At 41.7% G+C, this 14,177-nt stretch overlaps 1 protein-coding gene across 1 annotated transcript in view; it reads left to right on the top strand.

Moving 5' to 3' along the window:
* The first annotated feature begins 6,091 nt into the window (after positions 1–6,091).
* Positions 6,092–14,177, top strand: part of FBN1 (fibrillin 1) — a 142,735-nt gene continuing 134,649 nt past the window's right edge. The window contains exons 1-2 of the mRNA XM_010286279.1: positions 6,092–6,167; positions 7,203–7,301. Coding sequence (XP_010284581.1) covers positions 7,250–7,301 — 52 coding nt within the window. The 5' untranslated portion in view covers positions 6,092–6,167; positions 7,203–7,249. The remainder of the gene's footprint in view (positions 6,168–7,202; positions 7,302–14,177) is intronic.

Here is a 14,177-nt window from a genome sequence, read left to right as displayed (position 1 = left end):
TAGAAAGGCTATGAACCTTTCCTTCTTTTTTTTTTTCCCCCCCTATAAGAAAGTACCTGCTGGATGCCTCCTGTTTACCAGCCGTGCTTGTCTGGCCCAGAAGATAGTTTTTTGTGGTGGCATACTTGTACTTTACATGTCTTATACAGCCCTGTAGATTGGGTGTCAAACTGGACCCAGTGACATTCTCAAGTGGAACAATGAGGCAATACGTGCCAGGAACGCGTCTGTCCCTGGCCATGAATGAGAACAATGCCTGGCTGTCAGGTTAGATGAGTCTGTCCCTGCAAAAGACATGGTCAGATTTTCAGAGCAAGTGCGGAAGAATTCACTTAATGTCAAATGCTGTTGTTGGATTGCTGTATTTAGCTGTCACAGTGTGATGGAAGTTAGGGTTAGAAAAGTGTTTGGTGTTGCTGCAGGAAACTTGCATGTAATTTTGAACTCTTGACTTGCACATAGGCTGCAGCCAAATACACCCGTAGAGCTGCTCAGCATGTTATTTTTTTAGTTGAACTGAGCCAGGATTCTGGGACAGCGGTATCCTTACTGTCAGAGTGAGAAATAGTTATCATATTAGGCTCTCTGCATGGCACAAACATCCAGGCTCACTTATTGTATAGTAAAAATGAGTACATCGGATGCAATCCTTTGTATGTAAAAACCATTTTGCTTAAAAATGCATGCTTATCCTTTATAGGATAAGAGAAGCTAAATTTTATGTTTGCTTTCAGAGGATAGCATTGTTTCCTAGATTTTCCTTTTATATGATTGAAATAAATAGCTTCAAGAGTCCTCTTAATAATCTTCACTGAATGAAGAAAAAGGGCACAGTGGCTAAAAACATCCCATTTTCTAATACTTGGCTAAACAACAGAGAAGCAATCCCTGTTTAAAGTATTTGGGGTACCTCGAAATGAGGCTTATGCATGTTAAATGCAGACCTGTGTCTGTGTTTTTTGCTCTATCCCATCCACATAGTTAAGTTTCTCAGTTTGTGGGTGTGCTCACTGGTAGCGATGAGGTCGAAGGACAACCAGGCTGCTTGGCTGGGCTCTCATCTGCAGAGTGGTATGTGGCAGGTGGCTTGGGAAGGCTGCCCATCACATGCTGGGGCTGTTAGCTGCTGCATCCCCTTGGGAACCGGACCTTCCCTTTACGGTTCTCCTTTGCTTGCTGCTCCTTGGAGGAGGGGGCAGGTGCCAGCACAGCAAAAGGAGGTGCTTTCGGTATTGAACTCTACTTTGTGCACCTCGTACCTGGCTTCTGTCATTTAGGTGCAGAGGGAGCTCGGAAGGCCATGTGGTCCAACCCCTGCTCAGAGCAGGGTGAACTTAAATCCGGTTGCTCGCGGCCATGTCCACTCAGATTTGGTGTATCTCTAACAATGGAAATTCTTGGTTTGGTGGGAAAGCTGAGTAAAGCTCCAGTGAAGTCAGCAGAGCTGGGCCACTCTGTGCTTTCAGCATTCTTTCTGAGATGCTGAGGAGTTTAGAAAGGTATATAAAGCTGTTTTACAGCAAAATGTATAGATTGGATTATGTGTGTCTGGAAAACGGCTAGTAAAAGCTATTCCTCTTCACATTCTGGAGCCTTAGCTACTATTTCTTAGTACGTTGGTTATATTCAGACTTGGACAACCACATTTTTAAGACCAGCCTACCATTTTTTCAGATGCAGTTTGTCATTCTTTTTAACTCCCAGTGCAAACATGGAAGCAAAACATGGAAGCACCACTCCAGTTGTGTGTGGAAATGATCAGCAAATAATTCTGGGCACAGTTTTCGTTTTAGCAGGTACCACTGTTACCCCCATAAGAAGAAAAATAGGCAAAAGCTTTTTCTAAAAATAACCATTGGCTGATGATGTTGCTTCAAATTGTATCTCTTCTGCCAGAAACTTGGATCCTACTTTATGTTAAACATATGCTAGTTGGTGCAGCCAAATAGTTAATAAGTCCTTCATTAAACGTGTTCTTGCAAGGAAAAATCCCTATGTGTCTTCCTAGGGAGAGGAAAAGCGAGTTGAGAGAGCAATTAGAAGCCCTCCCCAGTATCCCTGCATCTCACCTCAGCTGCAACTGGTGATCAGCTGGCTCTTTTGCTCTCTCGGCCGCTCTCTCGGCCGCTCTCTGCCCACGCTGTCTGGTCTCTCTAACTTATTCGAGACCCACGCTTTGGGTTTGATTCGGCCTGGGTTACGCCAGCGTTGGCCGGTGCACGGCACTGCTGCTGACAAAATTTTTGCCTGAAGCCTTGCTCACAGCAGTGCCAGAAACTCTTCCTCCCGTGGGAGCTGCCGATGGGCAACACTTTCTTCGGGAGAGGGCTGTAATTTCCTCGAGGGGTCACAGGCAGGGCAGAGTGGGCATGCACGGAATTAACGCCCTCCCGGGCAGGCTGCAGCACGGGGCTCCGGCTGTCTCTCTGCTGGGGCTCTGGAGAGGACAGCCACAACGCTGGAGGTGCCCCTGCTGCTCCTGGGCTGGGCAGTGTCTCCTGCTGACAGCTTCACGCAGGGCTTTTGAACACCTCAGTTGCTTCTCTGGCTGTCACGTACCCTCACTGCCTGGTTCTGTCTGATAGGAAGGCACTGACAAGCTTAGCTTGATTTGCTTCCCATCATTTGACGTTTGTGTGTCTACTCTACAAATCCGCCCCTAGTAGCTGGGTAGTCGTGTGCAATTCGGGAGAGCCAGGCAGCCGTTCGTCCTTGCTGAGACGGGGCACTGGGAGCAGGAGTAGCAAGGGAGGGATGGACCCAGCTGGTCCGATCATGAGACGACGCAGTGTTGCCCCGTGGAGAAAGGAGAGCGTTTGCTTCAGCACGCGTGACAGGCAGAGGCTGTGCTGCAGCCGCAGCCCGGGGGTAGCACAGCGCTGGCCTGGGGCAGGACGGCGTGTGTCCATCTGAAGGAGCTGATGCTGCAGCCCTGCCCGGGCTCCATCCCCACGCAGGTGGAAAGGACAGACAAAGCTTTATTTTGTCATGGGGGTGGAGGTTCCTGGTGGTTGTTCCCGAAGAAGAATATCTTCTAGTTTGGTGCATGCAGATGCTGTCAGCCAGACCTATTACAGAAGCGTTAGTTATCAGAATTTCCAGATGAACTTTTTTTCCTCTCTGCTGTTCTAAGACTTTTCTAGTTCATGACTAATGTCTTTCGATAATTATTCAACTCATTTTGAATTTGTACTTGCATGTCATTAGTCGAAGACATAATTTCGTGTTTATTTTGGACATCTTTGATGAAACTCTGGGCATCAGTCATACTGTGTCTCAGCACCATGCTGTAACAGAGATTATTCTAGACTTTACAAGGTGATAGGTGACTCTAAAATAAAGTGGAAGACTTGTCTTTTTAAAATTGCAATGAGAACAGCTTTGTTCCTGAGATGCTCTCTCCCTCTCAGGGCTGTGGAGTAAAAGGAAGGTGCTGTGGGCACCACAGGCAGCTTCAGCTGTATAGGTGCATTTTTGCTTATTTTACCATTACAAATCAGGTTTTATAACTGAACTCTCTTTGTAGTGCTGTTCAGGAAAACAGTTTTATAAGAATATAAAATGCTTCTTTAGTATTCATAGCCTATAATAGCAGCAGGAAAATATGCTCTATTGAACACAACAGTGGGTAACGGTTTAAAGTAAGTGCCACAATAGAGCCTTTACAATTTGATCGATGGTTTTCATGATTTTATGTGAGGTAAATTGTTTTTCCCTTCAATACTTTATATAGTTATTTTTGAGGATTTGTTGCTGTAGTGTCTGATCACCTCATAAATATCAATGAATTTAACCTTCAAAATTAATTATTTTTAAAGACATTTTACAAATAGGCACAAGTAAAGAACACTCTCTCCCAAAGAAGTAGAGCTCAGACATACAGGTTTCTTTTGCAAGCTAGACAGCAGCTTTCTGATGAAAAAGTGTTCCACTGGAAAATGCACTTGTCAGGCGCAAAATGTTCCATGGAAGTGCAGTTTGATGACTTTTGTTTTCTTTTTTCCTTTTTTTTTTTCTTTTAAACTAAGCGTGCTGCATCTGAGTTGGAGCTTCTTGGGTGTATGGCTTAGCCTACCCTGTGGACAGCCTCAAGGCTCCCAGGGTCTCTGACTTCCTGGTTGCTGGTGCATCTAGGTTTTCCAGAGCCCCATTTTGGAAACAGATTTTAAAAATTGGGTTTTCCCATGGCACAAAAATCTGCTCCTGACTCTTAACTTGGACCAGATGGTCCCCAAAGCTGTGTACTTGCCGAGACTGAAATTTGACGGAGTACCTAAACATCGCTTTATGGTCAGCTCTTTATAGATTCTTACCAACCCGGATCGGAAATGGGTGGCTTATGCCTGTAGGTTGTAACAGGTAGCAACAAACCCATTCTGTCTGTCTTAATAAGTTCCATTATTTCTTCTGACTGGAGAAGGTGAAAAGCAATCTCACTTGTCTGCTTGCCAGTCTTACTTGGCAGATGCTCGTGGAGCAACATTTGGCATTGATGAACAGGGAACTCTAGGAAAGTTACATGGTTATAGCCCTGCAGGGAAGTAGCTGACATTACTAAAACTGAATACATTGGAATTATGTGAATAAGACTTTGAGTCTGTAACACCAGTTGCAGGAAAGGAAAAGGGCCCTGCAACAAGTCCAATTGTGTTGCTCAAATTCACCTCGGTTACCACTTTGTAATTTTCCAGAACCAGTGAAAGGTAATGGTAGTAGTTTGCTTTGACTTAAGCAGTTTCTGGCCAAGCACTTAATGAGGAGACTAGGTGTCACTGAAGTTGGTGTAATCAGAATACTTGCAATTGCATTAATAATGCAGATCCCTAAATAAATACACTATAAAAGTCTTGTTAGTTAGAAAATGTTTGTATGTATCCAGATTGTTTGTCTTAAGTTGCCTCATTATATGAGGTAACTGTTGTTTACTTAGACATTGCAATACTAGGGACCAAGAACTTTCTGAAAGACCAAGGACAAAATAATAATAGAAAACCCTTCCTAAAACAATAAACACTTTAAATCTGTCTCTAATCTGTATAGAGTATTTCAATAAAGCAGTTTCTAGGAAGTACTAGTTTATAGCTAGCTTTAGTTGCATTAATCTGTTGAGTAATTGCTCACAATATTAATAGAGGTTGTAAAATTTTCCTCTGGTAAGATTATTAAACATACAACAAAAGGAGGCACATTTTCCCATTTTTTAAGCTATTCTTACTAGCTTTACTTGCATGGATAGATGCATTAAATAAATAGGACAAGTTAGATTAAAAAAAAAAAACTATTGTCAGTGAGGGGCATAGAACTTTTTCAACTTTTCTATTTTTACTGATAATATCACGATAGGAATGGTGTCATGTCAGGTTTCATTGCAAATTCTAGTGATACAGTTATTGGAAAGGGTAAATAAGAATAGGAAGAGAGGAATGGGTTGGAAAGAAAAATTCCTATCGATCCCTCATTTAAGAAGTGCAGTAGGCAGTAGACACTTCATTTCACAGACCCTATGTGTCTACATGCACCCACATCCTTGATTTCTTTGATAGTAGGTCATTTTTTGCTAATGAAGCATTTACATATTTTGGCTCATTTGTTTGGCTATTGTCATGGTTGGCATGTTTCACTCATACATACATACATAGTGTTGCTCATGGACAAAAGAGGGAACAGTAGTAGTGCTTTAGAGTAAAGAAGAGAAAGCGACATGAAGCTTAAAAATTGTCATTCAAAGGTCATTAGATTTCCTCTGTGTTCACTAGTGATGATGGGAGTGATCTCTCATGTTGTATTTAAATGGGAGTTTTGCTGTATGCTACTTTTCCAGATACGAGTGATATAAGACAAGTTTTCCCCATTCTGTTCTTGTTGTTCAGATATTACTGATTTGATTTTGTGTTTATAATGCAATCTTCAATTTGTAAAAGCGTATGTTACCTAAAAACCCCAACAACCGAAGGCATACAGTTCTGCTTAAAACATACAACACTTCTAGATTTAATTAGTGATTTACTTTTTCCATTTTTATGCCTCTACTTTCAAAAACATATTTTTGAGTAAAAATACAAATTCGTCCTTTTTTTTCCCCAGACCTAATGTGTGTGGATCACGTTACAATGCTTACTGTTGCCCTGGATGGAAAACTTTACCTGGTGGAAACCAATGCATAGTCCGTAAGTTAATCCAGTCATATGTTATGACTGAGGTTTATCTTTGTCCCTTGCTGTCAGGCTATTTTTAATTGTACACCAGAACTGAAATGTGTTTCTATATGGTTTCAATAGCAGCTGTACATCATTTCTTTACCATTTTAAATATATTAAGGTAATATACAAGGTTTTGTGGGCTACGATACAGTGATGTGATACCAGTATTTAACAAAGGATTAATCTCATCCACATGTTCTGTTTAAGTCTGTGGTAAAGGGATCCAAGGGGTGTGTGGACTCTCAGGAGCTGTGGAATATGTTAATCTATTTAAGCTGTGGATTAGCTAATCTATTAAGCTAATGGATGGATTATCTATTATGGATGATCTATTAAGCTAATGTGGATAAGCTAATCTATTTAAGCTGTGGAATATGTTAATCTATTTAAGTAAATGGAAGGAGGCAACATCATTGGGACAGCAAGTACATTTGCTGTGCTTGTTTGGACCATATCCCTGAAATACATATGTAGGAATATAAATACATACATACATACAAGATAGTGCTGTCTCCATATTCATGTGTAATGGTACAATGTACCAGGAATAATCACTAAAGGCACTTTGCCTAAGGCTGATAAGACCCTCTCCAGAGATACTGAGGCAACATGCTATCAGATGGGAATTACTGTGCTTGTGTGTGTCTGGTGCAGAAATAAAGGGAGCATTTTAATGCTGCCTCAGTGCCATCCTTCTTCCAAGAGTAGTCTTTGGTAAAATGGACCACAGTTCCACTCTTCCAAGGAAATCTCCCTATATCTAGTGTGGCCTGTGGCATGTTCTCAGACCTTTTCATAAGAGATTGTGAAGGTCTAGGTTTTAGCTGTCCCCTATAGAGTTGTGGATGAACAGGAGGAACAGTTTCAGAATCTGTTGTTTGCAATTTCACGAGTTTGTAGGTATTTATGTTGTGGTACCAAATGCATATTATCTATCGGGTGTTTTTTATGTGTTTGGGGTTTTTGAAGCATGTTTTAATGGCATTTATGTTTTCTTTACAGCAATCTGCAGACATTCCTGTGGGGATGGATTTTGCTCTAGACCAAACATGTGCACATGCCCAAATGGTCAGATAGCCCCCTCCTGTGGTTCAAAATCAAGTAAGTATTTCTTCTGTGTTTGATATTACTGTCTTGAGTTTGCGAAGCTACTAAGGTATGTGAGATAGTTCAGTGGTCAATATTTAAGACAAATAACCTCTGAGTCACCAGACGTACTTTTACCACAGGAAAGAAAGCGTAGCCTCCTGTGATGAAACTGAAGAATGACTCAGAGACTAGCTATTGGGGACACTCTTTTTTTGCCAAATTAAAACCAAATTAGTTTTCTTGGAAGCTGTATTCATTTGTCACTATGTAACACTAATTCCAGTCTTTCTTGCATTCTGGAAAATACCTTATCTCTATTCAACACTAGACATGCACAAATACAAAGCACAAAAGTTGTAATGATGGAGAGATGACTGTTGACAATTGGCTGAATTTGACTTGCTTTGTAGTTCTGCTCTCATTTGGTGGGTTACTAAGCCAGACACTGTGCTGTGTTTTATACACCTAGGCCTACACGTATTATAGTATTTCCTTGCCAGGCTCAGTACATACCTTCTGAATCTAATATTGCTGACCTTATTCAGATTTATTCAGATTCAGACCTTATTCAGAGATACCTCTGTATCTGCTAGAGGTATACAGAGCTGGTCAAGGTTTTAAAGTGGAACATCCTTTCATCAGAAAAAAACAGATGCTTTGGAAATGAAACTTTTCAGAGAGGTGACTTTTCCTGGAAAGGTTTGGATTTCATGTTTTCAAGGAAGGTTCCCCAGATCCAGAAAAAAATAAGTAAAATTAAATTAATTCAATGAACCAGATAGCTCAATGGCTAATCATGGGTAGAGTGTCTGATATGAAGTAGGATTTTCCTTGGGATAATGTCTAGGTTCATACCTGAGATGCCAGCTGTAATCTTCACTGTATTCTTATTTGAGTATGGTGCTTGTCTCTTAGAATGTAGATTTTGATTTTTATATAAAATGTGGATTTTCTGGGAAGAATTTTGGGGGAAACCGATTCCCACAAATACCCCTAACTATCTGAACAACATACTAACTGAAGTCAGTGGGGGATGCAGTCAGCTAAGGTCTGTAATACTATGCAAAATTGTCATCCTTTTAATTCTGAATACCTTTTCAGACTCAGTGTGTGGTCTGCTTTGCCCCTGTATTTTTTACCTTACCATTTTTTTGCTTTCCTAGTTGATAAGAGTTTTCCCACATAACTGACCACTTCAGCTTGTAGCTTTAGCATCCTTTTCATGCAATAACAGTGGAAAAGCAATAACAACTGTGGAATGTAATGGAATGGCATGTACTAAAATGGTAAATATTGTTCTTTGTAGTTCAACCCCTTTCTCAGGCTCCTGTGATGTCTGTTAGGGAGAGGCCAGCGTGAGGAGGGTATAGAGCTATGGAGCTCCCAGAGAGTAGTGAAAGGAGGAAGGGTGCAAAATGCTGCACAAATGTGTGTGGTGGTGTGTTCCTGCCTCAGTTTGCAGCTACTGTTTTACCAGGTGCATACGCCTTAATCCTGTAAGCCAGTAAAGGAAAGTATGACCTTCTCCCAAGACCCTCCAGGGTACAGAAGGAGAGATATATCCCTACATCTGTTACATGTTTTGGCACCTTCGTAAAAGGCAGGAACGAGTGGGCCTAAGTATTACCTCATTTTTTTCTTAGGCCACACTGAAGTATTTTATGAGTCAAGACTTAAAAGAAGAGTATGAGTAAAGTTACAGTTCTTCTTGTGGTTCTTTTTCTCAAATACTCCACCATTGTTCTCCACAGTTTTAGCCTTCATCGGAGTTGCACAGATAAATGGGTGCAGAAGCTCTTTACTATAGTTTTTAATCAAGCAGCTTCTAAAGCCTGTTTTGGTTGTTGACAATTAATTCTCCTAGGTATGAATATTCTACTAATCATAACTGTAAATCAGTGCTGATACTATTTTCCTTACATTGCTCTATAGGTTTGTGCACTTTTAAATGTTGCTTTTCTGTATATGGTATAAGTATTAACACTTTACAAATAGATTTATCAGTTGGCTTTAAAAGCTATTGTTTATATTTTGTTTGATCAGTGCAATAATTTAAGATACATTTTGTGTGTGATCACATCACCTTTATTAAAACAAACCAATTCTAAAAGCAAAAGTGTCTTGAGTTGTAGAGAGAAGAGACTCCACTTTGTGCACTCTTGTGTAAAAATGTTTATGACCCAGCATCTCATTAGGACTTATAGAACATACATTTTCTGTAAGTCATTTGCACTGTTGGCCACTGTAGACAAAATCCATGAATACATATTTACACAATAGACCACGATGACTTAGATGTGTTATTAGGAAACAAAGTAAACATAAACATAAAACATACTGTTTGACATCAAAGGGTTACTGTCAACTCTCATTGGTAACACTTGATATTTTCTCAGAATGTGCATTCATGAAACCTTATTTTAATTACACATTTTACCAAATGAGAAAAACCTCTTATTAAAACAATAAATAAAAAAACAAAAGTGGATGATAGACGTTTGTCACATTCAAAATACAAATAACAAATATGAGTGAAAATACCATGATTTCTCAGAATTAAATGTATGGCTTCTGATACACAAGATGTGTATGAGTTGTCTTTTGGATATTTTAAGCTATGTGTGTCTTTACTACTTAAGGAATCAGTAGTGCGCACAGGTTTTATAGCATGTACAACCCAGAAACTGAATTCATGGTGGCTCTTAATAGACTGGTTGTCTGCTGGAATAAAATAATTAATGCAGAGTGGAAAGCATGTGGATTGGAAAGCAAACCAAAGCCTTCAAGTTTGATTCTTACACAGGTCAGTTGTTGGGACTTTTCTGGTTACGAGTCAGCTTTAGGAATCTGATTCGTGGTTGAAAAGATCAACCGGTGGTTTTCTCAGCAGGGATTTTCATGACATCAATGAACTTGCTGGCTGAGTAGTGGTTATTTCTGTGTAATTAGTGAATTTTTGGGTATACTTACAGTAGGCTTGCAGATAAGATTGCCATGTGTGGAGGCATCCCCCCGCTGGCTCCGATGTGCGGGTGGCTCTGACATTGCAGGTGCACGTGTGGGGAGATGTCCTACACCCTGTGCTGCACCAGCTCTGTGGTGGCTGCTCCGCTGCTACCTCCCAAACCCCCTGGGCCATGGCTGCTTTAGCCTTGTCTGTTCGTGCTGCAGCCGTGCTCCTGTCTGTGCTGCAGACGTATCCTACGATCCTGCCATGCTGTTGGAGTGGCTGCCCTGCCCCTGTGGGAGCAGGGGGGCTAATGAGGAGGAGGATCTCTCCTTCAGCATCGGGCACCCCCCGCTGCCCCGAGGGTTATGGGTCAGGCGTACCTCTGAGCTCAGCCACTGGGATTGCTTCCATCCTGCGTTAGTCAGAATGGCTTGGGCTGGCCTGAGCAGGGAAGGCATTTGCTGATGGGGCTGTCTCTGAAGGAAGGGAGCCCTGGCAGAGGCAGCGGGAGCTGGTGGGGACGAGTGTTTGTGCCCCCCTGGCAGGCTGATTACGCCACCTGAGTGCAAAATGGGGCCTGCCCCACTCCCCCCGCCAGCAGCTTCAGTGGCACCAGCCGACGACCAAGGTCTTCCTCAGAGACCGCGTGCTGCGGGGGTGGTAGGCCGGGGCCTGGGCCCTTGGTTTCGTGCCCTGGGATCCCACTACTCAGGGCAGTGTGGAAGGTGTCCGTTCAATGGCAGTGAAACCTGGAGCTCAGCCCCTTCCTTCGTATTCTGCTGTGCTCAGAGGTGGTAAAAGGTCTTGAATTTTAAACATTTCCAGAGTCTTCCAAGGCTGCTGTGAGTTTTCTCAGCACCCCGTGCAGGGCTGCAGGCCCGTGTCCCATCCTGGCGCCAGCTGCCATCTCTCTCCTGAGTCAGTCACTCGATAGAGAAAGCACGCTGAGCATCTGGGATGCGATGAGACCGTCATTCCTTGTTTACAGCTCCTGGCAGGCAGAGGCCTGCGTCATGCATGGCTGGGGTTGGGAGTGTTTCCTCAGCAGTGGCACAGAGAGACGAGAGGCGGCCTCTCCTCTCCGTGCCCGCCGGCCGGCCCTGCAGAGCGCGCTCGGCCTGAGGTGCTGGGCGAGCAGCTCCGCTGGCTTTCCCACCTGAGGACTGCAGACCCTCACACCTTATGTTTTTTAGTTTGGGATCACAGAGCAGATGGCACGTGTGTTACCTTTCGGCTGCTTGGTGAGCCCCGGAACGTTCCATGAGTGGTTGTGGTGTGATCGTGCTCTTGGTGTGAGGAAGTCTTTACTCAGTTTTGTTGAGAATTTATGAAGAAAGTCAGGAACTGTTAAGCTTAAGCGTGTGGCTTGTTGTTTCACTTTGATAAACAATGTTGCCCACTCCCCCGCCACGAAGCGTGTGTGGATGTGTTTGGTCTCACTGGCTCTTTTAGACTCTCTTAAGTCTCTTACATACTCTTTTTGTATAAAGCTATGTTGCTGCAGTTACTCCTGTTTTGACTTCAGAAGTTTCCAGTGCAGACTGTTTACAAATTGGACCTGAAAGAGAACAGTAATTGATTAAAAGCAATAATTTATTAATGATGTTAACATTTCCTATGCATGCCGAGATAAGGCAAAGCTTTATGCTTGATTTACTAGCCTTATGGTAATTCCTGTGCTTTTTCTTTGAGTTTCTGTCAATGTGATACCTTGCAACAGGTTATTTAATTTACTGGAATATCTCTGCTGACATTAATGGAATTGTTGATAATAGCTGAGAAAAGAGACTCTGGACCTGCATTAATATGCTACTTTTCAAAAATGCAATCTTAAAATCATCATCTGAGCTCCAGACAGCCTTCGCATGTGTTTGTATAAACTTCTGCAAGGGTAATATTTCAGAATAGTCTGTATGATTTTGGAAACACTATTTTCAACATTCCCTCAAAAGAGAGCAGAAAATAAATAATAGTTTACTGACTGTATGTCACTGATTTTATTGCATGGTAGTAAGGGAGAAAGCTCACTGATTTGAATGGCTCAGTTTAATAAAGATGACTGGGTGTCCCAGCAGTCTCCCATAATGATTTTAGTTTAAAAAAGAAGAAGAAATATTTTACCTTGGAGAAGTTCCTTTAAGAAGCAGTAAGACAAATTATGGAAACTTTTTGTGTGTGTGTGATGTGTAAAACCACTCCTTATCCCAAAATGGGGAAATATACTTTACTTTTACTTGAACAAATAATATGAAAATCATCATATAAGCTACTGTTAACCTTTTTATCTCAAATGTAGTTCAAACTATTTAAATGGCTTTGGTCTTCATGTGGGAATGGAAATTAGCTCTTGGCATAGCTTGCTCTAATTGAAATCAGTTTGTGGTTTTTAAGTTCCTTCCCTGCTTGACAGATGATATCATTTCCTATGCTTTTTGTAATCCCCTCTGTTTTTCTAAGATTGTATAAAGCTAAGTTGAACTACACATTTTAAAGTAACTATACACCTTTTTCTGACCTACTTAGGACATTGTCCAAAAATCTTCACCAGATATTCAGTCTGTATTTGCAGACAGTTTTACTTTTTGTTGAGGAATGTTAGTACATTTTTGTTGCCTGAAGTACTGAAGTACATCCAAAGTAGAACAAAGATGTATCGTAACTATTAGACACATAAGAAGTGTAAGATACAGTTTTTACTTTTATAATCGAAGAATTAAGAGTACCAGTGTTCTGTGTTAGATTGTTTTAAATCCTTTCTCCAATTGCATGTTTAACTTCTGCTCTGTGGATTCACATTGCTGTAGAAGGCAATACAGTTAAAATTATTATTTCTACTTGAAAATAAAAGTAAAATTCCATTCACATACTTCTGAACTGTAAAAAGCCAAATGATGCTTAAGGGCTTTGTGCAACAGGAAAAATTCAGTGGTCGGCATGGTACCTGTTAGCAACAGGCTCTGTGTGGGGCATGCAATTTCTATTTTTCAGTCCTGAGCATTTCAGACAGCATAGTGTAGGTATCCAGTGCTCCATCACAATCTACTGAGATGCTGATCTGCCTGTAATCCTATCTGGGGAGGAGACTTTCATGTGGTTCCTGTTAAGAGGGAGACCATTTCCCGGCAGTTTACTGGAGTGCCTGCCCTGGTTCACAGCTGTGTTGGACAGCGGGACCTGCAAGGAAGATTTCACTTTGTCAGGAGGTCTGCCCGCTTCTCCATGCCTGATGAAGAGTCTGACATACTTTAAGTTGTTCCTAACCTCTAGTTAAAAATATGTATTTGTCCTTACTACTAGAAAAACACAGCACAGACTTGTACTTTACTGGCATGGGACTTAAGCTACATATTAACCATTATAAATGGTAGGGCTGTGGCTGAGGAGAGCATGCTGCTGCTCCCCTGCCTCTGCTTCTTGCAGGGGAAAGTTTTTGGCTCTGGGGAAATGCTGTCTGTGAGCTCCCCAGCCCCCAAGCACAGCAGCTGGCAGCAGCTTTACTTGGGGATGGGGTGAACCCACAGATGGCATACAGAAAGAAATCGCTCTGTAATTTTTCCTTTCCATGCAAGAAGTCCTACCTGGGCAGATCAGCTTCTGGTATTGCATATGTTGGCACAACCGGGCTGTCTTCAGGAGCTTCCTTATGTGCTTCCCTTTAATATTTCCCTCCCCCACTGTCCAGATGATAAGACTCTCTTTCTTCTTGGTGGTAACTGCTAGAAATTTAGTACTTTTACTGATGGCTTTTTCTCTTAATTGCAAACTAGGAGACAAATTCTGTGGATTTATGCTCGTATGAAATGCCTTTGACTTCAGTGAATAATGGTGATATCGAATTCTTGCACTATGTCCTATATTCCTTAGGAACTGTAAATCAATATTGTTTTCTGTACTGCCGTTTTAAGTATCTGTCCTAAAATATGCATCCTTGGTTTCTA

This window comes from Phaethon lepturus, unplaced genomic scaffold (genome assembly GCF_000687285.1).
Source record: "Phaethon lepturus isolate BGI_N335 unplaced genomic scaffold, ASM68728v1 scaffold4654, whole genome shotgun sequence".
In the NCBI taxonomy this organism is placed as follows: Eukaryota; Metazoa; Chordata; class Aves; order Phaethontiformes; family Phaethontidae; genus Phaethon; species Phaethon lepturus.
Note: the sequence above shows the minus strand (reverse complement) of the source record. Positions and strands in the feature narration are given on the sequence as shown.